Here is a 12,500-nt window from a genome sequence, read left to right on the forward strand (position 1 = left end):
TATAATATAACATACATATATATATACACACACACATAAAACAAAGCATGATATAGAAGCAAGCTCTCACCTTCCGTGACCCTTCATAATCTCCTTCCACTGTGTATATTCTATAACCAGGGTTCAGTTTATAGTAAGAGGTAACAGATGGCCCAATGTAGGCAATATTTGTTACACGGTGCCTATCATATTCATCATAGAAGAGCTCAAATTCATCAAAATGCGTGTGGCCGAAGAACTGCGCTGTGATTGTAGACTCAAACCTGATGAAAAGTGAAAAACCTGATTATCTTCTTTCTGCTTATCAGTATGTATCATAAGTTATTTGATAAATGATCAACTAGTATGAACAGTGTTTATATAACAAGTTTCATAAAGAGCAAACAGACAGACAGACAGACAAAACAGAACTCACCTATTGATAATGGAATAGTAGTTATGGCTCCAGACCTTGAGACAATCATGGTGACCTGGAGGGATGTGACCCAATACGTGTACTTTCTCTCCTCTCATTTCAGCCCCTTGGAGCTCGTAAATAAACCACTGGAGCTCCTGGGCCGGGTCAGTGGAGTTGAGTAATAACCACCTGCGGGAGAGTGTTACTTTGAGGGATGCCTCTTCGACTCGTTTCTTATTTAATGTGGTATTGAAGGGGAGAATTATGAACTATGAGTTTTACTGCTTTGCTTAACAGTTCATTTACCTATAATCAGTTTTTAAAAATTTATAGTTATCCATTTTATATCATTATCATTTGCCTAATTTCTGTTATAGGTATCAGTACCATTTCATCTATAATAACAGTGAGACAAATTCTGGTCTTTTGCAACTATTATACAATCTGAGAACAAACACAAGTGCAAAAGATATTACATAATATTCATATTTTTTTTTTCAATCTATGCAGAAGGAAGACTCAATGCAAAAAAAAATGAACTATAAAGGCAGATAATGTATATACAAAAAAAAAAAGAATAAAAGAAACAAACTTACCAATTTTTATTATTGCAGTAGTTCATATTGAGAGAGATTATTCTGAATCCTGGTCTCACAAGGACAGAGTAGAAGGCCCCCTTTCTTACTGTGGGAGAGGTATCTTGTGGCAGCCAATGTTGCCACTGTCTGTCCAATTCATCGTAGAGCCAACTTACCCCATAGTCTCCAACAATGAAGGGAGGCGGAAAGCTAGAAACGAAAATAAAGAGTTTGTAATTCAATACCTTGTATCACACCATCATCAAAGGATATTTTTTTTCTCTCTCTCATTTTTTGTAAGTATAATTCTCTTTCTTAAAAATTTCCTGCTTGAGAATGCTTGTTCTCTTTACCTATTAACAGGAGCAGCCTCGTGATTTCCCAAAGCAGGGAAGATTGGGACGTAAGGAAAATAGTTGATAAGCTGCTGCACAGTGGACCTCAGAATGTTCAAGTTGCCCTCTTTGGTCTGGTTCCATATGTCGTGTGGAGGAAGGTCTCCTGTCCAGATGATGTAGTCGATATCCTTGAGAAGAAAAGTTGTTGTTATCACCTTCATAATGACTTCTCTTTTTTCCCCTTTAGGAGATACACTTAATAATGTGAGACATAACTTGCTGCAGCTTCACATAAATAAAAGAAACTATAAGGTGTACTTAATCTTTGTTTCCTTACAACATATAATTGTATCACACAATCACATCCTACCACAACATCATTTTAAAAATTCAAAGTGCAATATTAAGTTCCTCTCTTCTTTTCAAATCTAAAGTATATTTTTAATGGTATCCTGGTATCCAAAATTAATTCCAAAACCATAGTATCATTACAATATTTTTTTAACCTAGGCAGAGTATTTAAGACATTTAAAATGAAGCACCTTGTAAAAAAAAGAAGAAGAAGAAGAAAAAAAACAAGATTTCAATCATTATTAGGACATACTGGATGCAGATAAGCAATATTCTCCAACATGCTCTGTATGGTCCTAGCAGGTGTGTCACATTTCCTGTAGTCTCCCCAGTACCCAGCTCTCTTATCTGGGGACCTCACTACTCCTGAGTTTGCTCTGCAACACAAGGGTTCATTGCAGTCGGCATTCGAACCTTCTTGGTACTCTGGGTCGAAGTGTGTGTCTGAGAGGTGCAACACCTTGAAGGTTGGCATTCCCTCCTGTTTAAAAAAAAAAAAATATATAAATATTTTTGGGGTCAGATACATCGTAATGTCTATTAGTACAGTACTGCTCCATAAAAATAAAGAAACTATTTGTGTCAACACTTAATAAGAAAACTGCAGTCTCATTACTCATAATGAAAGTCTGAGCTGCAAAATATGCAACTCATCACTTACCGGAGGAGGCTCAGGGCGAGGGACGGGAGGCTTCTGAACAGGGGGGAAAGCCACGCGCCATTCGTGGTAAGGGTTGTATGGAGTGCCGCAGATGTCTCCAATGACAAAGCCGCAAATTTCATCTGGGCTCATGGCTAAATTTTCTATCACATAGACAACCTCATCCTGTAATATGTTAAGCTGGTTACTTGAAGAGATAAACAAGATTTTGCTGGTCTTAAGACAAAAGATTTATATCTATTCTATATTTGTAAATTTGCTAGTTTGGTCACACTGAAACTTGAAACTGATTTTACAGAAGTTAACAAGCAATCTCACATGCAATTCAGTAACGAAAATTAAAAGCTCTTCATGACTAAACCAAATAAGATATATTAATTTGCATAGACAGTAGATATCTTTGTTAAAAATTGTAAACTGACAACAAACCTGATATCAAAAACGAAACAAAGTACGGATACTGCATATTAGCTAGCACTACAACATAAGAATTAAAAAAAAAAAAAAAGAGACCTAGGCAAAGCACTGAAACACCATACACTATATTCAAACACGAGTATTTCACACAACAAAGTGCCAAAATAACCCCCCAACACTTACGGCCATGAGGTGGATCACACCAAAGCACACTCTGGGCGTCTCAATCTTGAAGGAAGTACAGAGCTTTGAGGCAGCTCGGATAATGTCCTCCTTTGTCTTGCCGTTTTGGACATAGTGCTGCAGGAGACCAACACCTGAAAATTGATATTGGGGTATGAGAATAATGCTTATTAACTCTTGTTGTAATAAAGTTGGAAGTGTTATATAGATATCTCTTAATAGAGATGGGTAGTGTCCTTCATATTGTATGATGCTACTAACTTCTCTTTTGGTTAGACAAAGAGAGGGAAGTAGGGAGAGAGTGAGAGAGGGAGGATGAGAAAGAGTGAGAAAATTTGAGAGATGAGAGAGAGAGAGAGAGAGAGAGAGAGAGAGAAGAGAAAAAGAGAAAGAGAGAGAGAGAATGAGGAAGAGAGAGAGAGAGAGAGAAGAGAGAAAGAAGAGAGATGAGAAGAAATGAGAGAGAGGAGATGAGAGAGAGAGAGAGAGAGAAGAGAGAGAGAGAGAAAGAGGAGAGAGAGAGTGAGGGAGAGAGAGAAGAGAGAGAGAGGGAGAGAGGGAGAGAGAGAGAGAGAGAGAGAGGAGAGAGAGAGAGAGAGAGAGAGAGAGAGAGAGAGAGAGAATGAGAAAGAGAGAGCGGGAGACACACACACACAAGTAAGAAAAGTAAAGAAAAGTAAGAAACCACAACGCAGAAAACCCAAGCCAAGCACCAGAAGGACCCGCAACGGATACCAAACTGTAAAATTCATATCTCGGAGAGTAGGAAACGTTATCTAGTGAGTGACATATGTTTGGGGGAAACAAAGAGATGCCGTTATAGTTACATCTTTTGACGTAACAATGTAAGGCGTTGGTGTTAGGTGCTCATAGACTAACGGTTATGTAACGGTGAAAAACAGAAATTATATATCTTCTGTTGAAAAGTTCCTTGTTATTTCTTTGTATTAAAAGCGGGGCATGGCTTAATTGAGATCAGGGAGGATGTTAAGATTTGTCAAATGGGGGGAATAGAAGCTGAAATTGCTTTCCTTTCCGTTATCTCCGTTTCATGGCATTCTATATGTCACTGAATATATATGAATAATCTTACGTAACGATGGTAAGGATGTGTCAAATTGATCACTCTTGTAACGAGGCAGGAAATTATTCCTCCCTCTATTCTCCTCCCTTCCTCTCTATTCTCCCCCTCCTCCCCCCTCCCTCTCCTTCTCTTTTCCTCTCCCTCCCCTTCCCCCTCTTCTCTCTCCCTCACACCTGCCCCTCCTTCCCCCTTCCCCTCCCCCTCCTCCTCTTCTCCTTCCCCCCTCCCCCTCCCTTTCCTCCCTTCCCTCCCCCCTTCCCGCTCCCCCTCCTATACCTACATATCTCGATGGAAAAAAAACGGTATTCATCCTCTCAAATCTCAAACACAGAAGAGAGAGAGAGAGAGAGAGAGAGAGAGAGAGAGAGAGAGAGAGAGAGAGAGAGAGAGAGAGAGAGAAAAAGAGAGATAAAGAGAGAAAGAAGAGAAAGAAAGAAAAAACTGAAGCTGAAACCCCGCTATGTGCCAAACAAATCAATCTACAAATAAAAGATAAAACAGATAAACACACAATCAAAAAACAAATAAATCGGCTAAAGAGATTAACCCGCAACAAGCACACAGACTCCCACAAGCAAAGTCCAGCGAGAGGATGCGACAGGATGCAAGCACACTCATCCTGACTGCCTCATCATTGGCCTCATACATTGCCCGTTTCCACCTGCTCTTGCCCTCTCCACCCTGCCACCGCTGCTCCACCTCTTCCCCCTGCCAACGTTGCTTCATTCCCCCTTCCCCTGCCAGCACTTCTCTACCTCTTCCCCCCTCCCCCCTGCCCCTTCCGCTTAACCTCCCCTTCCCCTTCCCCTCCCCTGGTAACCCTATCGTATCTTTTCCGACATTTTCCCCTGCCCTTTTCTTCCCTCCCCTGTCACATCGGCTCATCCCTCCCGTGTCACCACATCTAACCCCCCCCTCCCTGCCACCACTGCCACAATTCACCGACAGTCAAGCGCTGTGGGTTTTAAAGCTTTACAAAAGGCACCTCTCGACAGGGTATGAGATACTGTGTTACACATTCGGTGTACTAATGCGCGCGCGGGCGGCCGTGTGTGTGTGTGTGTGTGTGTGTGTGTGTGTGTGTGTGTGTGTGTGTGTGTGTGTGTGTGTGTGTGTGTGTGTGTGTGTGTGTGTGTGTGTGTGTATGTGTGTGTGTGTGTGTGTGTGTATGTGTGTGTGTGTGTATGTGTGTGTGTATGTGTGTATGTGTGTGCGCGTATGTGTGCTTGTGTGTGTGTACGTGTGTATCTCCTCTTGCTCATACTTGTGCTTGAGCGTATCCTTCTACACGCACGTAACTAACCTAACCAGCAGAATCCGAAAGACGAAAAAAAAAAACACTCACAATAGCCAAACCGGGAACCAAGCACAAACCAAGCACCCTCCCCCCTTCCCCAACCACACTCCCACCCCAGGAGAACCCACCTGCCCCCCCCCCCCCAAGCAATCCCTCCCCTTCCTTCCCCCCAAACCCCCACCTATAGACAACTCACCGGCCTTGCACGCGTTGCAAGACATGGTCGACATGATCGACGTCTCAATCTCCTTCACGACCATCTCGAAGTCGAGGAACTTCCCCAGGTTGGAGAGGAAACTGGGCAGCCGCGATTCGCCGATCAGCTTCCCCTCGCGCTTGTTCACCTTCGCCAGCTCTGCGTCCAGCTCGAGGCGGAGGGCGGTGTAGTTGAGTCTGCGAGGAGAGCGAGAGGGAGAGAGAAGGAGGAATGGATTAGGTGAAAGGGGAAAAAATGCTGTGAGGTGGATTGATGGTGATTCGCTGGTTCGATGTGGATTAAGAGAGAGAGAGAGGGAGAGGGACGGAGAGAAGGAGAGAAGGGAGGGAAAGGAAGGCAGGGAAGGAGGGAGGGAGGGAAGGAAGGAAGGAAGGAGGGAGGGAGAGAAGGAGAGAGGGAGAAAACTAAAGAGAGAGAGAGAGAGAGAGAGAGAGAGAGAGAGAGAGAGAGAGAGAGAGAGAGAGAGAGAGAGAGAGAGAGAGAGAGAGAGAGAGAGAGGAGAGAGAAGAGGGAGAGAGGAGTGAAGAGTTGGGGGAAAAAAGATATGTGAAGTGGATTAGTCGACTCGGATTCAAGTTACTGACTCAATGGGATTGTGGAGGAGGGAGGGAGGAGTGGACGAGATATTAAGGTTGTACAAAAAAATAGAGTATTGATGTAAAGCGATTCGGGATTAGCTATTCGCTGACTCGATTTAATTATGAAATCTCTCAAAATAGGTATTTGAAGGCTGCCTCAAACTTGACGTAAATATTTAGAGGCATCTCTACGTTAATTATATATCCCTAAGAGGCTAAATTTGAAGCAAAGACATAAGACGCGGTTATACTTGAAGCAAATACTTAAAAGGGAGCTTAACGTTGAAGCAAATAATTAACTCAAACCAGATATGTTTTAACTCTTCTTGATAAAATGAAAATACAAAAAAAGAAGAAAAAAGGCGAGTCCACTCTCACAATTTTTTTTATTCCTCCCTTGAAGATAAACACCAACCCGCTCTTTTGATGATGATCGACTAGATGAATGATGACTAATGACGATGGACTATGACCGTGATAATGGTCAATGACTAATGACTGATGACTAACGATTAATGACCGAAGACTGCTAACAGATGACTGAAGACTGAAGACCGAAACCTAATGACTGAAAAAAAAACTGATGACCTATTATGACCTACGACTGATGACTCCTGACTACTACTGACTGAAGATGAATTACTGAGGACTACATGACTGATGACGAAGCCCCCGCCGGTCTCACCTGGAGGGATCAAACATCTCTATCTTGTCCTTCTCCTCTTGCGTCGTGGGCTCGGGCGTGTCCAGGACGCCCCTGTGACCGCCCTCAGCCACGCCCACTCCCAGGTCGTTGGAGGCGTCCTGGTCCTCAACGTGGGCGTACAGAGGGTCGAGTGGGTCGTTTGCCGCATCGTGGGTGAGCGTGGGGGACAGGGGGCTACCTGGAAGGCGGAAAGGGAGAGAGAAAGAGATAAATAAAAGGAGAGGTGAAGGGAAGGTCTTGCTAGTGGAACGAAATGCGGGGTTTCACTCCGTAGAGTTTATCCACACACTAAAAACCGCCTATTTTATATATATATAATATATATATATATATATATATATATATATATATATATATATATATATATATGCAATATAATATAAAGCACACGTAATACCAAATTTTTGTCCAGTTCCCTTATAAAAGAAAAAACAAAGATTAATAATACAAAAAACAATAATTATAAAGAAAAAAAAAAATGAAAAACAAACCACAATAACCCCAAACAAACAAACAGCCAAATAAACGAAAAAAAAAGCAATACGAACCCGAGACAGCGGCGACGAGGAGGAGGGGGAGGACCAGCCACGTCGAGGGGGACATAGTAGCGCGACCACGCCTGCTGCTCCCCGCTACCTGGGGGGGGGGAGGGGGTAAGTGGTTGAGGGTGGTTGGGGGTTGAGGGTGACTGATTGGTGGTGATTGGAGGTGACGCATTGGTGGTGGTTGGGGGTTGAGGGTGACTGATTGGTGACTGATCGATGGTGATTGGTGGTTGAGGGTTGGGGGTTGGTGATTGGTGGTGATTGGCGGTGACTGACTGATGGTGATTGATGATGACTGATTAGTGATTGGCGGTGACTGACTGATGGTGATTGATGATGACTGATTAGTGATTGGTGGTGACTGACTGAAGGGGGTTGGTGATGATTGGTGGTTGATGGTGATTGGTGGTTGGTTATTGTTGAATGGTGACTGGTGATGGAAATATGGTTAATGAGAGGATGAGTTGTAGTCGTAATTGGCGATTAGTGAGTTAGGATTAGTGACTGGTGATTGGCAATTGAGAACTGATGAAAGATGAAGAAAACGATGAAAAATAATGACGGAAAATGGTAAATGAGATAAATAGTAGCAGTGATGATAATGGTGACTGACGATGATGGAAATAAGGCAAACTACGACGGCCACAATGGCAGTAATAGTTATAATGACTATGATAATGATAATGATGATTGGGATGGAACACTGATACTCATGATTGCAATGATTGCACCACAATAATAAATTATAGTAATGTCACAACCAATGGTAATGGTACTAATGGTGTTGATAATAATAACAAATCAATAACCTATGAAAAAAAAATTGCAAAGATAACATTAATAATAATGTTAATATCAATAACCATGATAATAATAACAATAACAATAATAATAATAATAATAATAATAATAATGATTATTATTATTATTATTACTTTATCATCATTAATCTTATAATAATTCAAACAAATAATAATAATAATAATAATAATAATAATAATAATAATAATAATAACAGTAATAATAATAATAACAATAACAACAATAATAATAATCAGTAACAACCTGACAGCAAAAACAACAAAAACAACACCAACAGCCAAGCACGATCGACAAGTAACCATTATCCGATCTGACTTCCCGACAGAGAAATCTACGAGCCGATCTACATGCCTTCCTACATAACACCCCTTCCTCAGCTGTATTCTGGGTCAAGATGCAAGTACAGTAGACTTTTCAATCTCCTCTTGTCTGTCGTTTCTAATACTCAAAACGGATACGATGGATGAATGCCTTGGGTGTATATGCGTATATATGTATATAGGTGTCGGTATGTTATCGTATGCGATGTTATGTGATGTTATTATTCTCGTCTGAAGCGATGCGTTACAACACCTAATATAAAATTGGATATGCACATACTTACACGTACACATGCGGAATTATGTATGTTAAGATATGCACGGACACACGTACGCATACGCACACGCTCACTCACACACACACACATTAATTTATACCCTGGCCAGGCCATTGCACTAAGCACAATGTTCTCGTATGATGGGTAGATAAGTAATTACTTTACTTCTGGTGGTGTTTTCACGGTTGAAACCTAAATCTTTAAATGCTGTTTGTGCTAAATTTATCTGCAGTTTTCTGTAAAGAATGGTGTTCCTCATTATCTGAAATAATTATGTGTATTTAACTTTTTGTAAATAAATACAAATTTCCACAACTGCAACTACACCATTTATGTGCACACTCACACTCACACACACACTCACACAAACACACACACACACACACACACACACACACACACACACACACACACACACACACACACACAACACACACACACAAACAAACACAAACACACTTACACCCCTCCACTTCACACAATAACAAACCAACACAAACTAAATAAACGGTATTTCTAATTACATTTGCGCACGAGGAACTTCAGCCGGACCACTGACGGAGGGGCTGCCGACCACACCAATGAATCACCTCGAAACCAGACAGCATGTCAGCATAATTGCACACCGAGATACAAGGCGAGTCAGCTCACCGCGTAGCACTGAAATCTCGTATCGATTCTCCACTCCCCCCCTCCCCATTCGCTCCCTCCCCCCATAAAACTATTAATTAATCTAAGCTGGCTATGTCTGTCGCTTACCACTTACCGTTCGGCGGTTCTGATTACGGCAATCCTGGCACTTTAAATCGCATAGTTTCGATCGCTATACATCAAGTTCACACCATGACCACTAGCATCGACTTCCCGAAAACCACACTAGCCAAAAAAGAAAGAAAGAAAGAAAAATAAAAAAGAAAGGAGAGAGAAATAGAACATATATATAATAAAAATGAATAAAAAAGAGATCTGACTAACCTTTAAGAAGAAGAAAAAATAGTCTGCTGATTCTATATGTTCCGAACAACCACTGACCTCTATCACTATACAGATAACACTGCCGCGCCCTCCCTGTGTCTTGTGCCCACCCCTTTGCCTTGGACGCAGCGCAGACTCTCGATAAAACACACCTGACGTCACTTTCCTCACAGTAATTACGTCACGACACACCACTTAGCGCTAAGCAACAAGGGAAGTGAAAAGAAGAAGAAGAAAAAGAAAAAGAAGAGCGTGCCATAGCGAGTGTTTCCTTTTCCCCATCTCTCTTCGTTCTCTTGGTTAAAGGGTATTTTCGTGCCCTCGAGACAGGTGGCCTTGTTAGAAAAAAAGGCGTAATGCCAGTGGCTTCTCTGGAAATCATACCGTCATCGGAGGCACTGGTTAAAATACCCGGTGTTATAAAACCAGATCTTTTACAACATTTCCGTGTATATATATTGTTCGCCTGCTGGTATTATAAAGCCTGATATTCTACAGCCATTTCCTATGACATCAAAATATTTGATTACCTTAGACTGCAAGATGAATTACATCTCATAGTCATTATAATGGTTTTTAAAATACATACCGATACTGCGCTACATATAATGGATTGTTTCTGTAAACTATAAGTCCAAATATCGTCAGTTTGAAAAGGAATGTTTTGTAATGATAATAACATTATCATTACTATTACTGCTCCTACAAATACAGTACTAATAATAGCAATAAAAACAATATATTTTTTAAAATCAAACTACATAAAAAATAACATAAACACTGTTTTATTACCAAACTACATAAAAATACAAACATTGTTTTTTTCTTTATCAAACTACATAAAAATAAAACGCCGTCATAAATTCTAACCCCAGTCAAAAACCCGGCCATTATCTTTTCCCTCACATTTCCAACTCTTCGGTTCGCCTTTCGCCATTTCCTCGGAGAAAACATCAGGGGAATTTCCGTATAGCCGGTAAAGAGGTCACGCCATGACGTCATCACCGTCCGAGTCCATACAAGCGTGTCGTGAATCTCGGGGGGAAATCGCTGGACCCGTCCTCTCCGACCGAGATCTATCGGGTCTCGGCCCCTTTCGTAATTATTGACAGATGTAATAAAAAACAACAACAACAACAACAACAAAAGATAACGAACCTCTTTTTTAAATAGTTTCTTTTTTAGAAGAAATAAAAACGACGAAGACGAATATTATTGGCGTGGGCTTTTTATAGGCTCTCGATCTTTTCCGTCCTCGACCCTCACTACCGCCAACTCAAGCTATGAACCGACGCGATCTCCATAAGGGCGGTGAACCCATTTAACCACGCCCCTTTCCGCCCCTCCCGACAGGCCAAGGGTCAAGATAGAGAGGTCAGAGGGCGAGTCCACACACACACAAACATACACGAACGCACACACACATACATGCACACGCGCACCCTCCCGGCATGTGACAGTCACATGAGCGTACCAAAGTGCCTGTCATGTGACTCTCATGCCGCAGGGAAGTAGAATAAATTTAGTATGGGCATCACATCTCGCTCTGGTCTCGATTCTCTCCACTTTTTTTTAAGTCTTTCCTGCTCTCCTCACATGGGCAGCCTCGTGCCCACGTGCCCAGCGCCTAACCACGCCGAGTGCCGAGTCCTGTATGCAAGGAACACGTGCTCTCTCTAGCGCACACGATCTCCCTCCGTGCTCGTCTCACAACTTTTTTTTTCTTTTTTTCGTCTCCTTTTTTATTTAAGCTCCAGAGGTCGGCGTATCGGATTCTGGAATAATTATCTCCTCTCGAAATGTGTTTCTCTCGTACGCGACACGAAATAATGTTGTTATTTGCGTAAAGTGTAAATTTTGGGAAAGAAATTTTGAGATTAACAGAAAAAAAGGGAGAGAGAGGCGATGGAGGTTAAGAGGAAGAAGGTGAAGGATAGTGAGAAAAACAAGGAGTAAACGGTGGAAGAGGAGGAAAAGAAAGGGAAAAACAACGATAATGATAACAGTTATAATAAGGATAATGATAACTATTACAACACCAAGAACAACAAAAATAACGACAATCATAATAATAACAATAACGACGATAAGCATGACAACAACAACAACAGTAATAGCAATAATACTGAAAGACCGGAAGAGGATATAAGCAACGGAAAGAGAAACAAACAAACAAACAAAAAAAGGCAGGAGCAGAGCGCAATCAAACAAGTCTTGTGAATCAAAACAAAACAAAAGAAGGAAGGAAGCATAAGAAGACGAAGAAGAAAGAGAGGAATAAGTACAAGACGAAGAAGAAGAAGAGGAGAAAAAAAGAAAGAAAAGAAGAGGAAGAAAAAAAAAATAATAACAAGAAGATGAAAAATAAGACGAGGAAGAAAAATAAGAAAAGAAAAAAGAGAAAAATAACACAAAAAGAAGACAAAGAGAAGATAAAAAAAGAGAAGAAAATAGAAGAAAGAGACGTAGAAACACGAAGAAAGCAAGAATAACAAGGAAATAACAGCTGATCACAAGTCCAAACAAAAGAGCATCTACATAAACCGCGCGCACGCCGGCACGCCACGCTTTCTCTCTGCAACTGAGTCAACAGCTTGCAACGCGTCGCAACTGCCTACATGTATTCTCATGAGCCCGTGCGATGCATGGCGAGGCTCCTTCAGCGCATCACTATCGCCAGGAGAAGAACAGGAGGCGTGGGACTCATTACTAATTTGTAAAGTCACCGAAAAGAGACGGGGATTTGTGCCTTT

At 41.4% G+C, this 12,500-nt stretch overlaps 1 protein-coding gene across 2 annotated transcripts in view; it reads right to left on the reverse strand.

Annotated features, from left to right (window-relative positions):
- LOC119577239 (sphingomyelin phosphodiesterase-like) overlaps positions 1–12,500 on the reverse strand; it is a 58,585-nt gene that overhangs the window by 4,124 nt on the left and 41,961 nt on the right. For both annotated transcript variants that reach the window (XM_037924985.1, XM_037924986.1), the window contains exons 3-12: positions 7,356–7,443; positions 6,787–6,985; positions 5,503–5,699; positions 2,926–3,059; positions 2,326–2,490; positions 1,918–2,145; positions 1,329–1,501; positions 994–1,185; positions 416–586; positions 71–263 (exon numbers count right to left, since the gene is read on the reverse strand). In XM_037924985.1, the coding sequence (XP_037780913.1) occupies positions 71–263; positions 416–586; positions 994–1,185; positions 1,329–1,501; positions 1,918–2,145; positions 2,326–2,490; positions 2,926–3,059; positions 5,503–5,699; positions 6,787–6,985; positions 7,356–7,410 (1,707 nt within the window). In that variant the 5' untranslated portion in view covers positions 7,411–7,443. The remainder of the gene's footprint in view (positions 1–70; positions 264–415; positions 587–993; positions 1,186–1,328; positions 1,502–1,917; positions 2,146–2,325; positions 2,491–2,925; positions 3,060–5,502; positions 5,700–6,786; positions 6,986–7,355; positions 7,444–12,500) is intronic.

The sequence above is a fragment of the Penaeus monodon genome, chromosome 9 (assembly GCF_015228065.2).
Source record: "Penaeus monodon isolate SGIC_2016 chromosome 9, NSTDA_Pmon_1, whole genome shotgun sequence".
NCBI classification, from domain to species: domain Eukaryota; kingdom Metazoa; phylum Arthropoda; class Malacostraca; order Decapoda; family Penaeidae; genus Penaeus; species Penaeus monodon.